Source organism: Poecilia reticulata, chromosome 2 (assembly GCF_904066995.2).
Source record: "Poecilia reticulata chromosome 2, P_reticulata-male-v2, whole genome shotgun sequence".
NCBI classification, from domain to species: Eukaryota; Metazoa; Chordata; class Actinopteri; order Cyprinodontiformes; family Poeciliidae; genus Poecilia; species Poecilia reticulata.
This window is the reverse complement of record NC_088831.1, coordinates 38,000,808-38,024,566: the sequence shown is the minus strand read 5'-3', so window position 1 is coordinate 38,024,566 and position 23,759 is coordinate 38,000,808. Positions and strand designations below refer to the sequence as shown.

General features: G+C 37.4%; 1 protein-coding gene across 6 annotated transcripts in view; it reads left to right on the top strand.

Annotated features, from left to right (window-relative positions):
- The window catches only part of lrp1bb (low density lipoprotein receptor-related protein 1Bb), a 315,310-nt gene that overhangs the window by 248,524 nt on the left and 43,027 nt on the right, over positions 1–23,759 (top strand). For 5 of the 6 annotated variants that reach the window (XM_008402891.3, XM_008402898.3, XM_008402863.3 and 2 more), the window contains 16 exons: positions 3,237–3,356; positions 4,915–5,043; positions 5,378–5,500; positions 7,460–7,600; positions 7,826–8,013; positions 11,799–11,982; positions 12,069–12,154; positions 15,393–15,515; positions 18,001–18,182; positions 18,602–18,801; positions 19,280–19,468; positions 19,613–19,761; positions 20,043–20,136; positions 20,304–20,420; positions 21,005–21,124; positions 21,966–22,085. In XM_008402891.3, coding sequence (XP_008401113.2) covers positions 3,237–3,356; positions 4,915–5,043; positions 5,378–5,500; positions 7,460–7,600; positions 7,826–8,013; positions 11,799–11,982; positions 12,069–12,154; positions 15,393–15,515; positions 18,001–18,182; positions 18,602–18,801; positions 19,280–19,468; positions 19,613–19,761; positions 20,043–20,136; positions 20,304–20,420; positions 21,005–21,124; positions 21,966–22,085 — 2,265 coding nt within the window. The remainder of the gene's footprint in view (positions 1–3,236; positions 3,357–4,914; positions 5,044–5,377; positions 5,501–7,459; positions 7,601–7,825; positions 8,014–11,798; positions 11,983–12,068; positions 12,155–15,392; positions 15,516–18,000; positions 18,183–18,601; positions 18,802–19,279; positions 19,469–19,612; positions 19,762–20,042; positions 20,137–20,303; positions 20,421–21,004; positions 21,125–21,965; positions 22,086–23,759) is intronic. The other variant, XM_008402881.3, reaches the window with a different exon arrangement.

Sequence of the window (23,759 nt, the reverse complement as noted above, 5' to 3'; positions counted from 1 at the left end):
CATCTGCACACGTACTCAGTCACACGGCGGTATGTCTCGCATCAAAGCAAAATGAGCTTAGTGCTTTGATGTAGGTGGTCAGAGTTGCTGTTAAACTCTATCACCATCACATGTCTGCAAGGTAATTGGATTTGATTTATTAATCCATATGCACACATTTTGGGAAAAAAAAAAAAAGAAAAACTGCCTACGCTTTGAGTTTGAGTTTAAATATGAGACATTATGGATCTAGAAGTGAGGGATGTTGCTGGTCTGCAGAGTGAAATAGTATTGCATCACTTCTTAATATACAACTTCAGCACAACATAATATATAATTTAATGCATGTATTTTGACTATGGAATCTAAGAAAATATATATTTTTGCTAACGTGACATTGATATAATTTTAAGTTGTGGCTTGCAAGACAACCAATCAAAGGCCCAAATGATTTGAAATGTAAAATCTGTAAATATTTCTTACCTGGCTTGCTGTAAAGTAGATGAACTTTCTGATCACAAGAAGTTGTTTTTGTCATGCCAGATAAATGTTTGAGTTTTGAACCAGTTTGGGAACATGCATTTGTCTCTCTTCTTGAATCATCTGATAAAACTTGTCATCATCAGATGACAAAAAAATAAAAAATAGCTAGGATGCTTAGGTACATCTTGCAAATGAATGTACCTAAAAAGCATCAAGCTTCTGGTGTTTCCCTGACTTCAAGTGTATTAAACGCTTCTAGAAAATCCTATACATGCCAGAAAAATTAGCTCTGCTTCTTCTGAGAAAAAAAAATATTCCCAGAAGTATTGACGGCAAAATAAAAAAGCAAAGCAAAACAAAACATGTGGTTGGGGTGAAACTTGCTGAATATTTATGGTGGTATATGAGCCTGTAAGTATTGCGCTGACCATTTGCAAAATAGAGAAAATCTATGATCAATTCATGCTTTTCATCCAATGTATGAATCCAAAATATCAACTCCAGAAGAAAAAAAAATGTAAATGTTGTCAATAAAGCCAAAACATACCTAAAGACATTGCATGAAAGCTGCAAACCAACAATTTTAGTCTGACGGCAAATAAAAGGCACCACAGAAGTCATCCAGAAAGTTCAAGACGGTCTGATTTCTGTCTATCTGTTCAAATGACATGAACAAATTTCTTGTTAATATTTAGCTGCATAGAATAGACAGAAGGAATGCAGTGTACAACATTTTTATTTCATGCCTTTTAAATTCTGACTTATTTTGAATATCGTCAGTCTTGATTCTATAAAGCAGCATAGTATATAAAGACAATTTTAATATTTTATCAAGAAATGTCACTTTGGCCTGTTTGTGCTTTCATAAAGACTGTTGTGGATTATGCCCCACATCTCCAAGATGTTCTTTTCTTTTCACAACAAACTGACATTACTATTCCTCTGGGTTAGTTATCATATAAAAGCCCGAGTGACAGATAACTGCGAAAGCATTGTGGTTTGAGGAAAATGTCTTTGCATTTCAGAGATTTCAAGTTCCACATCTGATTGGACGAAATAATCATTTCAACCCTTCACAATGAATAATGCACTTTTCTACTTCGCAATTCACTATTGAAAATGAGACATGAAAGGCTTCCTTTGATGCATTTAGTGTGCTTTAGACCTGCTATTTTGTTGTACACTTCAAGCAGCTGTTCACATTTGAAGTGCAAATTTGGATTCATGTCCATGATGTCTGGATAATCTGAGTTTCCAGATTTAGCAATTTAATGTTTATCTCACCCGTATCTGATATCCTGGTATGAGGGCACGTAAAGATAGAGTGATGCATAAAGTCTGACAGAGGGGAAACCAACTCAGTGGGAGCTATTTCTTCCACTGCTACCCCCCACCTTTAGTTGGATCCATAATTCCCTGTGCTGTGGTCTGACCTGCAGCACACATCCCCCTTTCCTTCTCTCAACATCTTATCAAAGCTTTGGCAGACTTAGCCCAGCCTGACATCTGAAAGAATGAGACCACAGAGCAACTCCCCAGGGAAAGTACGAGGCTCGGTGACACAAATTCAGCGCTGCTCATGAATACCGTATATCCAAGTTTCACACAATGGCCATTATACAGCAATCAGCAGAGTGTTCTCTTAGACGACATTCAGCTCCTTCCTGTCAAAAATAAATGAGAACATTCAACTAAACCAACGCGGATGTGGATGAACTATTCAGTTTCAGTGCCTTACAGAGGTATTCAGTCCCTTCAACTTTTACCACATTTTCTCATAACTTCATGGTATTTTAGTGGATTTTTATGATAAATTGGAAGAAATTATGTAGTGAAAGAAATCTGATTCTTTGGTTTTAAAGAACAAATAATATTTCCCTTCAGCCTCCTGTATGAATTGTATACAGCTGTATATTACCGCTGTAATTACCTTTTGTGGTAATTACAGCTGCAAGTTGTTTGGGGTATATCTCTACCAGTACATATGGAAAAGTTATCCTTTTTTTCACAAAACATCTCCAATTAGCAATTTTTAAGAGGGAAAAAAAACTCACCACATCGTAAATGCCACCATGTTTCACAGTAGGAACTGTGTTCTCACAGTGATGCACATTTAGTTTTTAGATAGTTCAGAAGTTTGAACTATCAATCTCATCTGATGAGAACACTTTCTTCTTATTTTTTTCTGTTTTTCCTATCACCTATTAAAACGGCAACTTGGTTGAACTGAAGTTTGTTTAGGATGTCGGAGTAAAAAGGTTGAATACATGCCACACTTTCAAAACAAAGCAATTTGTACCAATGTAGAGCAACGTGTAATTCTATGAAATAAAATGACACTGAAATTTCAGGAAATATTTTTCAGGAAAAATATTTCCTGAAAATATTTTTCCAGGAAAAAATATTTTCCTGGAAAAAAAAAAAAAATTCCTGGAAAATATTTTTTTCCAGGAAAAAAATATTTTTAAATTTGTTTTTTATTACAGTGTGATAAAATTAGCAGACTCAAGGCACTACTTTGTTTAATTGTTTCTTTTCCCAGCACAATAAACTCCAATATTTCTTAGTTGGAAGACGGTGAAATAAAACTTCCATTTGCAATTCTTTGGATAACGGCTGCTACTAATAAGAAAATTGTTAGCGCCAAACAATAAAACTAAGCAGCAAATGAGAACCAGCCCACTTGTGTTTTGATCAAAAGTATTTTCCTTCCATTTTTGTTTCCTTTTCCTTTTGATTTATGGTGCTGAATTTTCTTCCACTACCTTCCGCAGACTCATCCTGCCTGTGGAACCAGTTTGCTTGCTCCAAGAACAAGTGCATTGCCAAACAGTGGCTGTGCGATGGGGAGAACGACTGCGAGGACGGACTCGACGAGAGTGTGCAGATCTGTGGTTAGTGCCCTTTCAGATGTCATGAGGGCTCTGCTACTAACATAAAAGGTCACATCTGCCATGTTGCTTGCTGCAGCTTCGTGCATTCCAGAGGCAGAACTGGAAATGAGACGGTCTTAATGAGGCAACAAATGAGACCGCAGGCATTTCTGATAATTCGAGTGAGCACTGAGGCAAATAGATTTTTCATCACCAGGACCCAAGAGGCATAGCTATTTCAGTGGGCAAATGAGATGTATGTGTAATGAATTCTACAATAAAACAAAACCAGCCATGATAAAGAGACAGAAACCACTGCGAACATTGGTGGTGTAATTTCAATGTAATGGAGTGTCATGGAAATATTAATGAAATGGTCCAGAGGTCTCCAAAAGCACAATTCTTGTCAGAAGCATGATGGGCATTGTAGGCGCACATGCCTAATTGAACTGCAGTATTTACCTTTGTTTCTCAGTGCAGCTAATTTTTCTCCCTGTCAGTATTTGCCTTTAAGGGCAGTGCTAAGAAAAAGGGGTTAATATTGCTGATGTGCAGAATTCGCAAAATAATTATTATTCATAAAGCACAGTCAGTATGTTGTTGGCACTAAACAAAGAACTGCTGCACCGAGAAAATTACAGTTGGTTCAAAGGAGGATATACTGTAGGTAAAAAACATTTAGTATATAGTATATCATCTGTTTTGCAAATTTATGCAACTAGTTTTATTTTTAAGGAAGGTAAAACATGTAAAAACATCATCATTAAGTTAAACAGTGCTGGCCATGTTCAATGCACCTCCTTCTCACTGAAATACATTTAAAAAGCCTTAAAACATATGTGTTATTGCAGTAGTATGATTTAAATTTAGAAAATTGCAAGTCTCTGTACATTTATCAATTAGTTCAACCAAAAAATAATTATACTGCCACATTTGTGTTTAAAGTTTACATTACGAATAATCCACAGTTTTTTTCCTTTGTCACCGTATAAATACAACATGAAACATGAAAAAGAGGCCAGTTTCTTTAACCCACTCATCTGGATGGCAAGAAACCACATAGAAATCTTCAAAGATCACTGTGGGAAATACAGCATTTATTGGATCTTTGAGTCACAAAATCTCCCTAACAGCTATTAAGCTGCATCTGCTTGTTTGGGAACAATGCCAGAAAAAAAACTTTTTTTTTCTTGTCCCTCTATAACAAACGTAAATATGTAAAACCTTGTTAGTATTATAAAAGACTAAGTGTTGTAAAAGTAAAAGGGAATTGTGAAGAGTTTTAACAGCAAATGCAATAATAATTTTGCAGCATGTGATTTTTGTTGGAAACAGCTTCTCTCTAACTTGGAAATTTTCATACAGTCACTAAAGGTTCTAAGATACAAGCTTGGCTTTTGGAGATTATTATTATTGATTTTTTTGTGTGTTGGGATAAGATAAAGTAATAAAAATAATGTACCTTTTTAAGCTTTCTGTAGGTTTTTACGAGAAGTGCTAATAAAACATGTTTCTTTTCTTTGAAGAACAGGTCTTTTGGTATTTAGAAGTAGTTGATGTGGTCTTGTTTTCTTCTCAGGCACAGTAACTTGTGCTCCAGGGTTATTCAGCTGTCCTGGATCGTATGCCTGCGTTCCCAAACGTTGGCTTTGTGATGGTGAGAGGGACTGTCCTGATGGAAGCGACGAACTCTCTCCAGCTGGCTGTGGTGAGGTTCCTCCTTTTAGTTCAATGCAGCATTATTATTCTTATGACATTTCATTTCTTAAAGATTAAACAAATTTTAAGCCACGGTGCAAAAAGGATGCATACAGAGAGAATTAGTGGGTAATTGGATAATTAGAGGCTTCTACACAAATACAGCCATCACTTAGTGGCGTAACCAGAGTTATTACTTCTTTGACTCAAACCCACTTAGCAGGGGAGCAACAATTAGAAAAAGCATAAAAGGCAAAACACTAGTTTGTACACATTCCCTGCACCACAGCAGGAAAGAAAGTTGATCTGTTCATTAGAGACTGACTTATGCATTCGGCCATCAGCACCAAACAACACATGTGATGACAACTCGTTTCGGTGCCACAACAAAGCGTGCATCCCCCAGCGATTCGTCTGTGACCATGATAACGACTGTGGAGATGGATCTGACGAGTCCGTGGAATGTGGCAAGTAGATTTATCTTGGTCTCTCGTGTTCTTCATATTTAACAGTGATAAATGAAAATGGCTCTTTTGAAAATTGCAGTCTGCAGGTTGAGCTGTTAAACAGCAATGGTGGACAGATTTCTGAATGTAACAATCCATGTAGTGTTCAGAAACGTCTAAATCTGGCCTTTCATCCACAACTGCTACGTTCCTCTACAACAGTCCCCAACAATCCTTTGTTAGTGTCCTGAATCTTGAATCCTTCACTTTATGACTTAAGTGTGACTCAAAATCAGGGTTGTCCGTGCTAAAAAATAAAATTTCAGATGAGCTATTAAAATAATCCCCAGGTGGTTTAACCTGCCTACTTAAAGTTCTCAGGATAATTAGATATCTGAGAACTTTAAATAGACAGAATATAACAGATCCATTCTACAACGATAGTCTGTTTTTTCAGACCGGCTGATCAGACTCGTAACGAATTCAGATCCATAGCACACACTGTATTCTTTTGTTGTTCCACTGATGTTCTGGTTCAGTTTGTTTAATATCCAACCAATCCCAAAACTTTAACTTATTCTTTTTTCATCTGCTAAAAAGTAGAAGTTAAAAGTTCTGTCAAATTTTTCTCAAATTCGACATAAATCATCATATACTTCTCAGAGAGTAGATTATATTTTGACTTAAATGTTTTAAGCATCTATTTCTTATTCATTCATTCATTCACTTTTACCCTTTTGTTGCAGAATTTATATTAGTTCTGTTTCTTTTGTGTTTCTTTAAGTTAGGAAATAGTCCTTTCTGTTATTGCATGTAATGTTTTTGACAGATGAAACAAAAATCAGTTTTCATGCCGTTATTTCATTTAACAAGAAAAACAAATCAAACTTTGCACATGTATAACTGGAACATGTGAAAAAGCAGAATAATAGGCCAAACCCAGAAGGTGCAACAGAATATGTGAACCCAATGTAATGCTTTAGTTACAGATCTCCATAAACACATTCCATTGATGAAATACTCTAAGTGTCTGACCAGTCACATTCAGTTAACAAAAAAGTATATAAAAAATTATTCGACACTCGAGAAAAATCTCTTCACTCTAATTTGTAAACTGAAATATTAAAATCAGTATTTGCAAAGGTCACTCGCATCATTATGTAAATATAAAAAGTAACACTGAAATAAACTTAATGTAAAATAGAAAGTTGCAAATAATCTTTCCATAAAAATTCATTGAGCATTACAGAAACATAATTCAAGATCTAGTAGGGAGAAAAAACAATATCTCTTCGTTTCTTGAATTTATTTAGACTGGCAGACGGTGTCCTGTTTCTCTTTAATCTTTTAGTCTATCTCATGTTGTCAGAAAGGCTCTGTGTAAGTAATGTCTTAATTCTACAAGTCTGTCTCTGACCTGATCTAACTTTAGTTTTTTAAAGTTCTAAATAAAAGAAAACAACTTTCAATAATGGCAGCACTGACTCAATAAAATCTCCTTTGATATTTCTAAAATGAGAAGACTGTATGTTTCTTGTGTTTTGCAGCTGGTAGTGTATACTATCAATACATTGACAAGAGACACATTTGTATCAATGTTTGTGAACATGCTGACACCCGAGTTTTATTTAGGCACGTACTGTTATGGAGTACCTCATATGGAGGGAATTCTCTGTTGCTGCTTTGATTTACGATGACTGACCAAGGAAGCGCATGTTTATTCTTGAAATGTTGGCTGCTGCAGCTGTGAATGCCATTATACCTCCAGATGGCTTGATTTGTTGATCAGCAATGATTCCATTTACACTCTGATAGTGCCTCATTATGCTATCAACAGTGGTCATGCAAATCTTTTTTTCTGTAAATCTGTTTAACATAATTGACACTTAACTCTGCAAAGGTTCCCACCAAACTGAAAGCTCTGAAACTGACAAGACCGAGTGCAACGCGATGAGATAGTGGCTCGCTTTCTTTTTTTAGTCTATCGCTCCTGTGGATCTGGGGAGTTTCGCTGCGGGGACGGCCGCTGTCTTCTCAGCTCTCAGTGGGAGTGTGACGGCTATGCGGACTGTCCCGATCACTCAGATGAACTGCCGCTGAACCTCAAATGTCTTGCTGCAGGTAAGGCTGCTGTTTGGCTCTCTGTAAGAATCTCTTCATCAGTGTCACCAGCAGCGTCACTCGCCAAGGAAACCGGCGGATTTATATGGATTAAACAAAAAGGCCTCTGACTTTCTGAGTTTAATTTATTGGCTATTATCCAATGTGAGGGCAGTGACTTTTATGAGCTTTCATGAGTGATCACAGGCTGTTTTGGGTATGATAGTTTTTCTTTGTTCTCTTCAGGAAGCTTGTGTAATGGCTCCTTCTTCATGTGCTCCAATGGCCGCTGCATATCTCAGGGGAATCTGTGTGATGGGAAAGATGACTGTGGAGATGGATCAGATGAGAGGAACTGCAATGTGAATGAATGTTTGAACCGCAGAGTCAGTGGGTGCACACAGGACTGCCAGGATCTCACTGTGGGCTACAAGGTAAGTCAACAAAGAACTTGTAACACTGCTAGGCAATATCTTTCTAAAGTATTCATCACCCCTCAACAGTTTTACATTTAATCATGCTACAACAACAAACCTCAGTGAATTTCATCAAAGGTGGATTCACACCAGTCCCGATTAGTTCGCTTTATTTCATTTGCCTAGAAAGTCCATTTCATTTAGTGAGGTGTTAATCAGCAAACGAACTCTGATGGAGTCTAGAAAGGGAATTCTAGTCCACCTAAAAACAAATCTGAATTCAGCTGAAGTGAACTCTTTCTTGTGTGGTTTGACTGCATGTGAATGTCAAGCGGACTGGAAAATAAATACAATCAAACAAAATGAATACGTTTGTTTTGGAGATGGCCATCAACGACAAAAAAAAATCCTAAAACCACTCAAATCTGACAAAACTCCTTTTTTGTTTTTATTTTGTGAAAAGGAAGTGGCTCTCTCAGTGTCCTCTTTAGAGGTTTTATATATTGTGTCCTTCAGTGGTTTTTGGTGCAGCGCCGCCACAGGTGTGAGGGTGAACAGGTGAACAAGGTTTGGTGCGTTTGCAGCATGAAACTGAACTGCACCAACTGAAAATGTAACAAATGTTTATCTGTCCTTCACATAAAGTCCAAATAAAAGTCAGAGGAAAAGGTTCAAGTGGTGTGAATACTTTAGCAAGGCACTGATTGAAAATACATTACCTATCCACATCTATACTTAAACAAACTAACTCAGGTTAAGTAAAAGTAAACATGGTAAGATATAAATATCTGTTAATAATATGAAATCTAGCAGCTCAGTCACAACACAGCTATTATATATCTCAACATTTTACCGTGTGACTTGCATTCCAATAGTCAGGTAAATCACTACAGTGCAAAATTTTAATTAAAAAACTTCCCTGACCTGCAGTGCTGAGCTGCAGCAGCAACATTTCTAATTCACTAGCAGGTGTGATGCGGGGCTCATATCAGTAGTGGTGTGGACATGAATGATTAATGACTGATAATAAATCAAGCCTTACTTTGCACACCATTAAACAGATAAAGATGGGTTGGAGCATATATTTATTATACATAAATGTACACTCTCGCTTTGTAACCTTGAAAGCCTGTAGGTGGAGGTGGGTGGGTTAACGATAAGCCAACAACTGTCTGATCCACCTCGCTTCCTCTCTCTGCCATGTCATTGTTCTGCTTCTGGCAGCACAACAGTGGCGTTTTGATATGAGGGCTGGCTCCAGGTCAAGGCCGCAACCGCTGGAGTGTTTTGGTGGTCATCCTGGTTGTCAGATTGTGGCAGTTTTAACCATTCATTCCTGAATTTTATTGTTGTGTTCCTCTGCGGGTTGGTGTTTACTGCTTCAGAAATTGCCAGAAAGCACAAAAAAAGTGCTGCTAGCTTGTCACGACTGAGGCAGATCTGGACAAAGAGCACATCAATGCGAACCTTTAGCTCATCCATTTGTGGCCTGAACAGGGAGATCAGCAGAAAGGCCATCAAGGCTATAACTCTGGATAAGAAGAGGATTTACAGTTGGTGCAGAGCAGCTGATACAAGCACTCTTAAGTTATTTTTTCGTTTTGCACTGGTCACTGAGTTGGTCACTGAGGTGAGATTGAATCTTTGAGCTACGGAGCAGTAGGCATAAGCAACTCTGGAAAAAATTAAGAGACCACTGCACTTAAACCCCATAGAAAACCTCATGGTTATTCCACCAAATATTGATTTCTGAACTCTTCAAACATTAGTATTGTTGTTTCTAAATGAACATGAACTTGTTTTTTCTTCTATTATTTGAGGTCTGAAAGCATTGCATCTTTTTCTTTAATTTGAACATTTCTCATTTTCCACAAATACATGCTACATTTTTGCTTGGAATTTCAGAGGAAAGTTGTAAGTAATTCATATGATAAAAGAACAATCTGAATATTACTCAAACAAGTGCTTATAAAAAGTAAAATCAGACAAACTGATCATTTTAACTGGTCTCTTAATTGTTTTCCAAAGCTGTATGCGTGCTTGTTTCATGGATTTAATGACGTGGTATGTTAGCTTTCCTGCTTTGCCGGATTTCTCTATGAAACAGCGACTTGCGTAAAGAGAAGATGTGTTCACTTTTTATTTTACACACTGTTTTGAGATCTTAACACCGGTGTAATGTGTTGTGTTAAAATTCTGCAAAAGAGATAGGGTTGCATGTCACTTATAACCCATGTCTTTTCAGCTGTTTTTTTTTTATTGCAGTCAACTCAGTAAGTATACACAAAAAGTCCTTCAGTTTCTTTCTGGAAGTATCCGCAAAATCCAAACTCCACAAAAATAAAGGCTGCACATTCCACAGCCTTGATGCTCCTGTTTGTGAAAATCAATATCTTCTGGTCCTGAAACGAGAGAGGGACTATTAAAAGGTTCAGATTGGAACACCTCAGTGTTCGATTCGAGGTCTATTGCTGTATCATGTCAGCAATATATAAAGGAGCTGATTTTTTCAAGCCTCTGGAGGTTTAAGATAAAAAAATTTTTTTAATAAATTCTAAAACTGACTGGTAGCTGGTCTGTTTGAATTCAGTTTCTCCTGGGGCCCTGGGGCTAGAAGAGGACCTGAAGCAGTTGCAAAATTAATTTATGCCTCAGGCCAACCCGGCAGACACACATGAAGAAATTTTAGGACACATCCAGAGATTTCAACCATAGTCCTATTTATTGCGTAATAACTGAGTGTGTCAGAAACCAAGAATAAATCTTCAGATATACCCCTAAGTGTTAAAAATTGATTAATAAATGGTAAACCAATTAGAAACAATATAAAATATAATCAAACTAATAATATGATAGGGAGTCATTGTTTAATAGATCCACCAATTTGGTTCCCTTCAAAGCACTTAAAGAAACTATTTGAATAGCATTTTCTTTCACTAAAATGACTTAACAGAAAACACTCCCTTGATAAAATGCCTGATGTTCATCAATACGTTCTTTGGAAGGGCAGAAAGTTTTAGTGGATATAAAATTTGATTGCATCAGAACTATACTATGTTGATCACATTTATGAGTTTGCAAATAATTATAACTTTTCCTTTCAATATTATTTAATGGATCAGGATGGTTGGGAAATCGACATTTTTTGGTGGATAACACAGATTTAATGTTGACTTGTAGGTCATGGTTTATTAAGTTTTGTTTTTTTCCCTCCTGTTTTAAGTGCCAGTTTGCCTGATTAAAAGTCTCTTTCACATTTGATTCACTTTGAAGAATGTTGAGGCAAACACTCAATGAGATTTGGGGTTAAGATGTTTTTTTGTTTTCAAAATAAAATAAAATAAAAAATCTTCCTTCGAGCTTAGCTTGTTTTCTAAAACTACAAGCTTCTTTGTGATTTTATCACTTACATTTTTGTAACATCTTAGGTTTGTTCTTATCAGATGGCTTTAGAGTAAATGTCTTTCAGAGTAGAATGTTGTCTTGAAAGTAAACCTTAAATAAAAAAAGGGAAAGCCAAGAAAGAATAAAAAAGCCAATTTTACCTTATTTACTGCTTGAGGAAGGAGATTTAAATGGCCACTAAATTTGTAGTCAAATAGCAAAGCAGAAAATAATAGAAGAGTAATTTTCTTTTCACATGAAGGTTACAGAGAAATAAGTCAGAGCTTAAAACACTGATAGTTTTAAGTTCTTCCTAATTTAAGTTTCATTACATTTTTACATGTTTTCATTATATTTTTCAATATCTCCAAGCAATATATTTTTTATGTTTTTCATGTTTTGTTTTTTTTAATGATCAGTGTAAATGCTGGCCTGGTTTCCACCTGAAAGATGATGGGAAGACTTGTGTGGATGTTGATGAATGCTCCACTACCCTCCCTTGTAGCCAGCGCTGCATCAACACCTATGGGTCCTACAGGTGCCTCTGTGTGGACGGTTATGAGCCTGTGGATCGCAACCCAAACACATGCAAGGCTATATCAGGTCAGCTTGATTGTTGTTTTCTCAATTTGAAGCATTTCCTCACATGACAGTACAAGTCCCTTAATGCCATGCGTTGTGTATTTCAGCAGAGGAGCCCTTTCTCATCATGGCAGACCACCATGAGATCCGTAAACTGAGCGTGGATGGTTCAAATTACACCATCTTAAAACAGGTAACCTATTCAGAATCACAGTGTTTGTAAAAAGCTTTGAGGTATGTCTGCCAGCTTAGCAGATGTGGGAGTGTCTTAGCAATATTTGTATCTATTCAATATTGGGCGTTGTAGTGCCCTTTAGCATCTGCATATTTTAAGCTGTATTTTAAACATTGTAGATAAAAAACTTCATACATACAATAAATTACACCTGTTTGATTTAATTCCTGAAGACGAAAGCTATATGTCAGATACTAACGAATCTGATGGTGTGAGAACTTTGAGAAACCGGACACTAAAATTAGCTGAAGGAAATTCACTTACTTTTGTAAAGTTTATTACAACCCTGTGTCTTGCCTGGGTTTTTATTTTTGTGTGACGTTCCGTGGCCCCCATTTATCTCTTATTAAAAACTTCCTGGATACACCCCTGTAAGATGTGCTGTGATTTAAAGTTATGCACTTCACAGGAATACAGAGAGACCTGTAGAAACTGTACAATGGAAGCAGATTTGACTCCTAAATAATTCAGCTCCCATCTGTCACACACAGCCTCGGCTCCAAGACCAACAATACTTCTGCAGACTTTGGTCACAACATTGTCTGACATGTGCAGCATCAGCACAATAATTTGTTGCACAGACAGTTTTTGTAATTGCAAATGCGACATGTTATGTCACCCTGTAAAGCCCTGTTGGATATTTTTTTAATGGCAATACATTTGCAAGGTTAGAGAATAGGCACACTAGTTAACATGCCTGACTGTTTTCACAAAGACTGGTAAAATAAAAATGTATTTTAAAAATTTGGATAAAAAATGTAACAATTGTTAACACTTACTGGCCTCCCCTGTTAAAAGAATGTAAAAAGCCTCAGCATAAATTCACCTAATGTTGCACAAGCATCCTCTTTCTCTGAAAGAGTGAAAGAGGATGGATTTTTTAAAAATCCATCCCCTAAGAAAGAAAATGATTACTTTCTTACATTTGAGAATCATTGAACATTCTTTGCATAAAGTTGTGCGACTGCATTTGACTTTTTTTTTTAACGTCTTTGTACTTAAGTTGACTAATGTATATTTTATATCTAACTGGGTATCAGCAGCTGCCGAGGACACTGTAATTCATCCAGCAGATTTAAATGAATAAAAATGGTGTATACATCTCTTAAATAAAAGAAGAAAAAAATCTATTCAATTAAGTCCGTGCAGTTCATTATGAAAAACAAACTCCAAAAACAAGTGTGGAAGAAAGCGGGCAATTCGCTTAGTGCAGAACAGAGGGGCGAATTCGCTTAATGGAGAAACCGTTGGAAGTGATTTTTCAATCATTTTCAGGTCTCACTGCTGCTCTGGGCTATACTTGAATCTAACTGTTGATTATCACAAAAGTCAGGATGCAATTTACCATAACTCACCTCACAAGTATCTTACATCCTTCTAAACAGTCAAATTAACCTCTTAACTCAGCCCCTGACCTCTAATAAGCTTAAGTCATTACAATTTATTTTTTAAAAATCAGACAAACATTCATCTTACTTCTCAGTTTTTTATATATATATATCCGTCCAGCCATCCGTTTTCTATACATCTTTGTCCTTAGTGGGGTCGGGTGGGCGGGTGGGAGTGCTGGTGCTGGTGCCGGTGCTGGTGCCCATCTCCAGCAGGACATTTCGGGGGAGAGGCGGGATCACCCTGGTCAGGTCATTTTGAAAAAAGAGATATTTCTGTGGAAAATAATATATAATAGGCAATAAAATAATATTAAATTACATTGAATGATTATGCAGCTTCAGGGTTTGGGTTGGGCAATAAAGTTCAGTATTGAAATATTGCAGGTTTTTTTCTATGAATGTGTTGTAAATTGTCAAAATATATTCATAAGTTTTCAACTCTTTCATGTTTTTGTCATTTTCTAAGAACATTCCACATCTAGTGGTCTGTACACTAACATAATCCAGTGTCAATTTTATTCATATAGCACTTTGAAATAAACACTTGGTTCTGAATAACAAGAGTCACAAAAATAAGCTGATAAAAGCAATGAAAATACTGAAAGAATTTTAATATTAATTGGAACGTTTTAAAGACCAATTAGTGAAGAGAGCCCAGCTGTGAGTGTTTTTCTCTCACTATAAATATAGCTGATCTGAAACAGGTGTCGTTGTGTATAGGTTCAAAGAAGGGTTCAGTTTTAAAATAATAAGTTGAGCTTTGGACGTCTCACAGTGCTCAATTCAATCCATGTTCAGAAAATTTAAAACAACTTGACACATACCAGAACATGACTGTCCACTTAAACTAACAGCCTGGGTAAGAAAGCTCTTGAGGATGCTTTTCCTGGTCACAGGTCAGCTGGTTAGAACAGACTCGAGAAGAAATTAGCTCATTTTCAAAACTGTGAATAATTACACTTTAACTTGAAGGTTTTAGTTGTCAGGTGATGAAATGTGAATGGGTTTAGGCAAATTATCTAACCCGTAGCATCATTTTAATGAGATAAAAATAGAAAAAAAACATTACTTCAGTCTTTTTTGTTTTCTTTTTACATCCAAGCTCAGTTAAAGGGTCTCAATCCCTCTTCATGCCGTCCTCCAGGTAGATTAATAAAATATACCGTTCAATGTTAGAAGTACAAGAGAAAGGTGGATTTCATCTCTGTAACAGATACGCAGAGTACAGAAATGTTCCCTCCGGACCCTTTGCGACCTGTCCATGAAAGTGTTGATGATCTGATGAAGACATTTCATTGCACCTGTCAGATTGTCTGACATGTGTTCAAGGCTCCTACAGTGTGAGACAGCAGGGTGGGGGCACTTGTTTGGTGTGCGGCGCTGTCTGATTGACAGCGAGCTCCTATGAGCTAAACATTGAAGAAAGGTACGTCACTCTGCTCCTTTGATCGGACTGCAGCTTGCTCTCCAGTCAATTTTAAAATTGCTTGTATTACTGAAAGCCTTGAGAGCTATGGGGATATCCACCAAAATCAATACTGCTTGAGCTGCACAAAACATATCACGTATAAAAAGAACATAAATTTTTTTTTTTTTTTTAGCAATGCAAATTGAAATCACCTTTTGGTTGAGCAGATGAAAATAAATGTGTTTCTGTTTAATTACCAAATGTTGCATATTTATGGTGGCAGTCAGAGTGACAGCGTAATGCTTTCACCCTCCCACAGGGAACTTAGCTTGACCCATTTTCATTCAGATAAATATTAACATGCTTTAACATGCAATGTGTGTTTTCTATTTCCTAGGGCCTCTACAACATCATCCACCTAGATTTTGACTACAAAAAGGAATTCATCTACTGGGTGGATTCAACCAGGCCGAGTGGTCGAAAGATCAACAGAATGCGCCTAAATGGGAGCGACCTTAAGGTAACTGATGAGATACTGCTGCTGTGACTGACTACCATATGTTGCTTATTTCACTTTGGTGACGAATCGTTGCGTTTCCTGCTCTTACTCCCACTTCAATGTTTACCCACCCATCTCAGCTCTGTTTTTGCTCAGTCTAATTATCAGATTTTGCCGCTTAAAAACATTTTCTGCTTTTGAAACAACACGTGGTTGAAATAGCTCATTATCACCGCTCAGCTAAAGATAGGTGTCTTATATTTTACACTTTCAACATCATAGATTTTTTTTTTATTGCTTCAGGAAAGAGCTTCTTGCTTGCTTAATGGCTCAGATAGAGTGCTTCCGAAGATAACTAATGGCTGTCAGATGAATGTGGCAAGCATCGTGTTACAAATGCGCTCTCAGGTGTTGTCACCAGGTTGGGTAAGGTCAGGGGATCGAAGCCCAGATAGAAGAGCTGATGGGACATTAGGATAACACTTTCTGGGTCCCCGTGCCACATCTCATTAGCTTTTGTGTGCTGAGCAATAGGCTTATTTAGCTCTCTTACATCCACAGTTTTCAGCCTGAGCCATTGACACCGCTTAGCAAACTGTCTGAAACACGGATCCATGAGCTTATGACGTCGGGTTAATTAAAGAGTTACTGACATGAGCAGCCACTTGCACAGGTTTGCTATATGAGGAAAAGCATGAAACTGAAAAGATGTATGGATTTTATTTGCAAAGGTAATGATAGTGGTATTTAATTAGAAAAATAGTTAGTGGACATTTTTCTTTTCATTTTTCACTTGGACTTCAGCGCATTATTTCATTCTGAATCACATCGTTGCCACATAATTTAGTTTTAATCCATTTAGCTATGTAAACGTTACCTGTGTCCATCCGTGATTTCCGTTTTTAAGTAATCATTTTGATACAGAGTTGTGTTTCTAAAGGAAAATAAAGATTTTTGCTGACATGGAATTCTTTTTTGTGGCATTTGTTGCCATGAAGTAAATTAGTTTATAAATATGCTCATATTTAACTGCCACCGCACTTCTTCATGCTCCACACAGGACCTTGATATGCTGCCACAATGATTAACTAACATGACCTTGCCACAGAAGGTTGGTGCATGCTAAAAACAGTGTCTTCAACGCTCATACTTTATGCTTCCTGGAGAGCCCAAGGTATGCCAAAGAATCTCGCAAACCCCTGCAAATCCCTTTCGTTTTTGTCTTTTGGATTTTTTAACATTGTGACGAGGTCATAAGCAGGTATTTTGAAGGTCTTACTATCTTTTCGTTGAAATGGCGGAAACAATGGAGTGTCTAACCGGCTCCACTTTTTACATGCAGATCACTCAACATCCTATTTTATATTTATTTTTTGAAAAGTCATATTCAAATGTTGACATTTTCCAATTTTTTTTGTGGAGCAGTTATTCTGAACAAGTGATAACCTAGATTACTACAAGAAGAAGGATTTTATGTAGAAACTAAGGCTGGGAATTTAACGCATTAATTTTGAGGAAAACTAATGTGTTTATGCAGTCCAGAGGAACCCACTGCTCTTAGACTACAGTTAGTCTTTCACCCATTCGTGCACTAAATCACATGCCAGTGGTGGTAAGCTACATTGTAGCCATAGCTGCCCTGGGTCAGACTGACAGGAACAAAGTTACCATACAATCAGTGAAACAGGAACCCTCTGACCACCGCCATTTTTTCTTTTACTAAGAAAACCTCTTTTCTTCATTGCAGCAGGGAAGACTTTTGATTGTAGAGTCTAATTTTAAAGTCATCACTCATTGCTGCTTGACCTTATTAAACTGCTCCCTTCTGCTCCCCATGAGACTAATCAAGTAATGACTGTAGGTGAACTCCTTCTGCTTTGCGAAAATACCATTTTCAACAGAAATGATCCTAATCCTGAGCAAATTTCTATTGTACTACACATTTTTTAAAATATTTTAATGGTACTGGTAGCCTTTATTTGCAGTAGACTAGTTAGGAAATAGAGAGGGGGAGGACAACAATACAGCAAAGGTCTCAGGGTTGGGACTCAAACCCCAGACTGCTGCGTTGAGACTAATAGCCTCTGTATATGGGGCGACCGCTCTACCTCTACACCCCGCGTGCTTCATAACACATTTCTTTGTAAATATATTTGAAGGGCTGACCTTTTCTTCACAAACTAGTGTTAGAAGCATGCTTTTATCTCTGACAGTGTTCTGCATGCAAATGCACATTAAAATAAAGCTAAGGCTTTTGGTCTGCAGCCTTAGGTCATTACATCACCTTGCAGTATTCTCAACAACCTTTTGTCATGCACAAGACTCGTGTTTAACAGTTACCATGGCAGCACATGACAGCTTCTCAAAACCATTCAGTTTGAAAAGTTAAGAGAGCCCAAAATGCAGTAGGAAAAAAAGTATTTTGCTGAGCATAGCTTATCAGTTAAACGTTTTTTTTAGTGTTTCAAACTACTTTTACCAAACTTTTTGATTTCTGTTTTAACAGATTGTCCACAGGACAGCGGTGCCCAGTGCTTTAGCAGTGGATTGGATTGGAAAAAATCTGTACTGGTGTGACGCAGAAAAGAAAACACTTGAAGTGTCAAAAGCGAACGGCCTCTACCCGACCATCCTGATCAGTTCTGGTCTCAAGAACCCCACAGATCTTGCTCTGGATCCCCAGACAGGGTGAGAATATTAAAACTACAGAGCTTACAATAGCTTACAACTGGATTTTATTCCTAAAAATGACTGATTCTTGAATGGTTCTTAAAGCAAGTTTTTCAAATGCATACTTTTTAAAAAAAGACAAATCATAGTTTTTGTCATAGTTTACTTAGACACGCTTACACACATAATCTGTGGAAATGAGAATTTCCTTTTTTATGTAACGTGGTGTCATTGTAGTCAGTGAACTTTAGGCATTTGTTATTTTCAGTATTTTTGTTTCCTTTTTACTAGCATGTATACTCACATTGTTCATTTTTACCTCCATTGATTTATCTGACCCGTATCTTGTATCGCCTTGTTATTTTGAACAATACTCCATTTTATTGTTGCCTACAGTGACATGCAGCTTTTCTCAATTCTGCAATATTTGTGACTAGGTATGTGTTCTGGGTAGACTGCTGTGAGCCCGCTCAGATCGGGCGTATAGGCATGGACGGCCGGGGGCAAATGGTTATCATTGACACAGAGATCTATAGCCCCACTGCTCTCACTATTGATTATACCAACAAGAGACTGTACTGGGCAGATGACAACCACATCCTGTTTGCCAACATGGATGGCACCCAGAGACGCAAAGGTGAGAAAGAAAGCGGTGCGATAACATGAGTTGCACATTTAAAATTTTAAAATTAAGTTTAGACAAATTATATTGTTAGACAGATGTTCGAAGATATTTTCCATCCACTTTTTACTGTGAACTGATTTGAAGAGAAACACTGAGTAAAAATGAGTGACTGTAAAAGTGAAAATCTGATGCAGAGATGGTTCTAGGAAATTTTGGAAACCATGTAAAATTTCCTCTTCACAATTTTGCGTTGATCTGCCACATAAAACTAATGAATATTGTCTTTGCAACATTCTGAAAAGTGAAAGACACTGTATTTTATTATAATTTAAAATATCAAAAAATATTATTTGACTATCTAAACACTCTATTTTGAAAATCCTTACAGATCTATTATTTAATCTGTTGAACTGCTTTAATCTCCAAAGGTTTTTTGGATGATATTAACCCTGCACAGACAGAGAACTAAACATATGACTTCCTTTTTTAGTGTCCTATGACCATATCCAAGGAGTAATGGCACTGACTTTGTTTGAGGACTTTGTGTATTGGACTGATGGGAAGTCCAAGTCACTCCGACGTGCCCACAAGACTACAGGCACTCAAGCGATTGAGCTCCTCAACTCCTGGCAAGCCATCAAATCAATCAAGGTCTACCACTCACTACGGCAGCCTGAAGGTAAATAGTGCATCAGACTCTCATGTTTGTTCCATCCAGCTAACAGTTTTGTTCCTTAGTTGTTGTTTTTCTTCAGCCGGAAGAAAAACATGCCTGATGTCAGACCGTTTGAGCTCTGACTTGTATTTGTATTTTGCTGTCCAGTGCCCAAGCACCAGTGCCAGATTGCAAATGGTGGATGCAGCCATTTATGTCTTCTTTCCCCTGGTGGGGAACACAAATGTGCCTGTCCCACAAACTTTTACCTTGCTGCCGACAACAAAACCTGCCTCTCCAACTGCACGTCCAGTCAGGTCAGCTCCTTTCTTCCTCCTTCCCCACCATGTCCACACCTGCTGTGATCATGTTGTTTGCTCCTCTGTTCTGATCAACACTGTTCCACCTGAAGGCAAATTGCTTTACTTTCATGGGCTTTTCTTTTCTGACATGAAGGGTGAAGGAAATGTTTGGGTATTGATTTTAACTCTGGCTTTGAAGAACGCAGAAGTCTAACCAGGCAGTCGAGAATGCATGTCGACTTCAAATTATGTTCACCCACTCCCCTTCTTTTTTTGTCTCTTTTGTTCCAACACAGTTTCGCTGTGGGACAGATGAGTGCATCCCTTTCTGGTGGAAGTGCGACACGGTGGATGACTGCGGGGATGGCTCAGACGAGCCCCCTGATTGCCGTAAGTGGGATGTTATAGTTGTAAACCATAAAAGCATAAACTCTGGGGCAAAAACATGTTATTTTTCTCTCTATTTCCTGTTACAGCCAGAGCTTTGACCTCTTTTATAATATATGTCCCATTTTTATTTCTAATTGCACACTGGGTTATGCTTGATTTTTAAACAGCGGAATTCAAATGTCAGCCTGGGCGTTTTCAGTGTGGTACAGGCCTCTGTGCTCTTCCTCCCTTCATCTGTGACGGAGAGAACGACTGCGGCGACAACACGGATGAGGCCAACTGTGGTAAGTTGACAGTTTACTCTGCTGGAGTACCTGAAAAAATATTTCACTTTTTCACATGTTGATGTTAAAGCACAAACATCAGTGTGTTTTATTGGGACTTAATGTGATTGATTATAAAAACAATTAACTAGTTGATTATGGAATAGTAACCTAAAGATTGATACTTACACAAACACACTTCCTCTTATTTCAAATCATATAAGTTCCAAGTTAAGAGGCTCACTGGTAACAAAAGTGAGCAGGATTGAAAGTAAACATGCTTTTAGTCATTTTGTGCTTTTGCTATGGGTGTCATATTAGAAGTTAGACTCTGAAGGAAGTTAAAGAGGCTTAATGACAAAATCCAAAGCTGCATGATGAAAGATAAACTGGCAGAAGAGCAAATAGTAAGAGGTTTACTGAAAAAAAAAAATACTTGGTCACAAATTGAGCAGAGTACCAGCATTGCCCCAGACTCACCACGGGTAAATATAATAGGCAAATGGGGAAAATACATTGAGTATTCAGTGTGGTGAATAAATGTGTTTCTGGTGTGTTTTCGTTTTGTTTGATTTTGCTCTCCTTCTTATCGTTTTTCCTCCTAGAGACATACATCTGCCTGTCAGGCCAGTTCAAGTGCACCAGGAAACAGAAATGTATCCCTCTAAACCTGCGCTGCAACGGTCAGGACGACTGTGGTGACGGAGAGGATGAGACAGACTGCCGTGAGAGTTTGCAACATTACTTTTTATTGTCTGAAGAAGCTATTAATAAAGCATTGGAATAAGAAGAATTGGATATGTTTGTGCAAGCACTCCAAAAAAAAAAAAAAAAATGTATATATACTGCACAAAGCTTTTGATGTCTGAATTTTTTTAAATTGATACAAATCATGAAAGAAAACATCCTAATTTTGCATTTTTTAAAACTTTTATTTCATGCCTGTACTTGAACTGCACACAACACCCCATTAGGATTACGTAGTCCTCATTAGGCATTCTGGAGACGACTTGTGTTATGGCCTGCTCTTGTGAAAAGGGATTAGAAATTGAATCGCATAGAGGATAAGAGCAGATTTTGTCTGCAGTGATGTAACTCATCAGAATATCACACCCTATTCAAGACTTTTCGCCGGATGCGTTTGTCTTTCCGATGATTACAGAAGGGGTGAGAGCGAGGGAAGGAGATTGCGAGAAAGTCAGGAGGAGAAAAAAAGACTTTAATTAAAGTGAAGCTAATTACTTCAGCCCTGCTTAAACTACCAGCATGATTGGATGCGTTTTTGAATGCACCTTTGTAATGAACACTGCGCCATTGAAATTAAAATGCTATTTGAAACAATGTCACGTTATATAAAAAAGAAGCTGCTCCTACCTTGTTGTAATATAGCATAAAAATGAGGGCAAAGAAGAAATGTTCGGGAGGCATAATTTGCTTCCTCACTGTGTCTTGCATCGTGGTAGCATTCCATGATGACTCAGGTCTTTCTACAGAGAAAAAAAATTCATCCTGAATGATGAAAGATGTTGCTCTTCTCTTTCATACTCCTTTTTTTTCTGAATACAGCTGAAAGCACCTGCTCCCCTGACCAGTTCCAGTGTAAGGCATCAATGCACTGCATCTCCAAGCTTTGGGTTTGTGATGAGGACCCCGACTGTGCAGACGGGTCAGATGAGGCCAACTGTGGTGAGTTATGCGACATTAGTTTCCCAGAAAGAACACTCTTATGAATCTGCTTAGATTGTGATTAATTTTACCCTTGAGTTTATTCTAGTCTAACTCAGTGATTCAGTCGCGTTGCTTGTTCTTCTGGTTCGACTCTCAGCTGAATCTAGATGCCTTCAAGGCCACCTGCTAGCATTGTCAAAAATGTTCTTGGCAGTTAACAACACAATTGAACAATTTTGCTGCAACTCCTAACTGTGTAGTTAGTAAAGAAACAGTGGTATAATCTCTCAATTATAAAATCACACAATGTTTTGGTGGCTTGAGTGGACGTGAGCTGAGTTTAAACTTTCTTTGAACCTGCAGTGAGAGAGTTTGTTACATCATGCGTAAAAGAGCAGCCATCCCTGTAGCGAGAACAGAAATGTAACGTTATTGGTTCATCGAACCAACGAGGGGATTGTTGGTTTGATATCAGTGAAAATATGTTTTCTAAAACTCCTGATACTTTTTTTGTAGATTAAAAGGCTTTCATCAGACTGAAAATTCAGTTCAAATCAGTAACTTCATTAGCTTTAGACTTGTTTCCTGTGTGAGAATATCTTATAAAGAGTTGACGCGAAGTAATTAAGTTCAAGATATGCAACTGCTCCTAACCCTAAGTTCTATTGTTCGTTTTGTATGTTCACGACTTTTGCTCAGACCTAGCAGTATCATCTGGGCTGGATGAATCAGTTTTTATTCTAACCAGTTTTAAGTATGATCTTTCACCTAAGGCAGGGATGTTGAACCCATTTTCTTTTTGGGCCATATCAAGATCATAAACCTCCTCAAAGGGCCAGTTGTGCTACAATGTATCTGTAGAACAAACTGAATCAATAGTTGTCTCTGCATTCAATTATTATTTATTCAAGTTATTTAATATTAAACATCTTTTAACATTTTGTATTATACAAATAAAAACTGCTTTGATTTTTTTTGAGTATTTAAAGTCAAAAGCCATGAGGCCCCAGGCCTTCAGTTTGACACATAAGGCTTCAATGTTCAGGTTGAGTTAGTTTTTCCACATGCACAGCAATGTAGTTAAATGACTGCGTTGATTGTCAACAACACCACAAGCACAGTGATTGTATGTTTTAATATTTAAGTGTTGGTTCAGCCTCCCCTGTGCTGCATTTTTGAGAAATCATTTGAGCTGCAACGCTCAAAGCATGATAAATTATACAACGGGATAATTTTAGGGATAATTAAAGGGAATTGGAGCGGGATGAAGGAAGTTTAAAGGATCCTGACCATTACAGTTTTCATTAAATAAAAAAAAGTATTTAATGCACAATAAAATTTGCCTTCAAGACCAGTTTCTTTACAACTTTTACTGTGCACATAGTTGAGGACAAAACAAGAAAAATTAGATCACCATGGGAGATTTTAATAAACAGTGACCACAGGAGGTGCAGTCAGCTCCAAAAACAATAACAAAGCTTTCACAGCAGAGAAACCCATATCATATCCTTATCAGTCCCAAAGAACATTGTTTCTTCATTTATGAGGATTTCAACAAGGAATTCATTAAAACTGTCAGCAGGAGAAACAAATAACTTTAATTATTCCCTCACATATCTGGTTGTTTTAAACGGGCCAACAAGATTGCCAGATTTTTTTAATAAGCTGTTTATAAAATATACATTTTTAAAG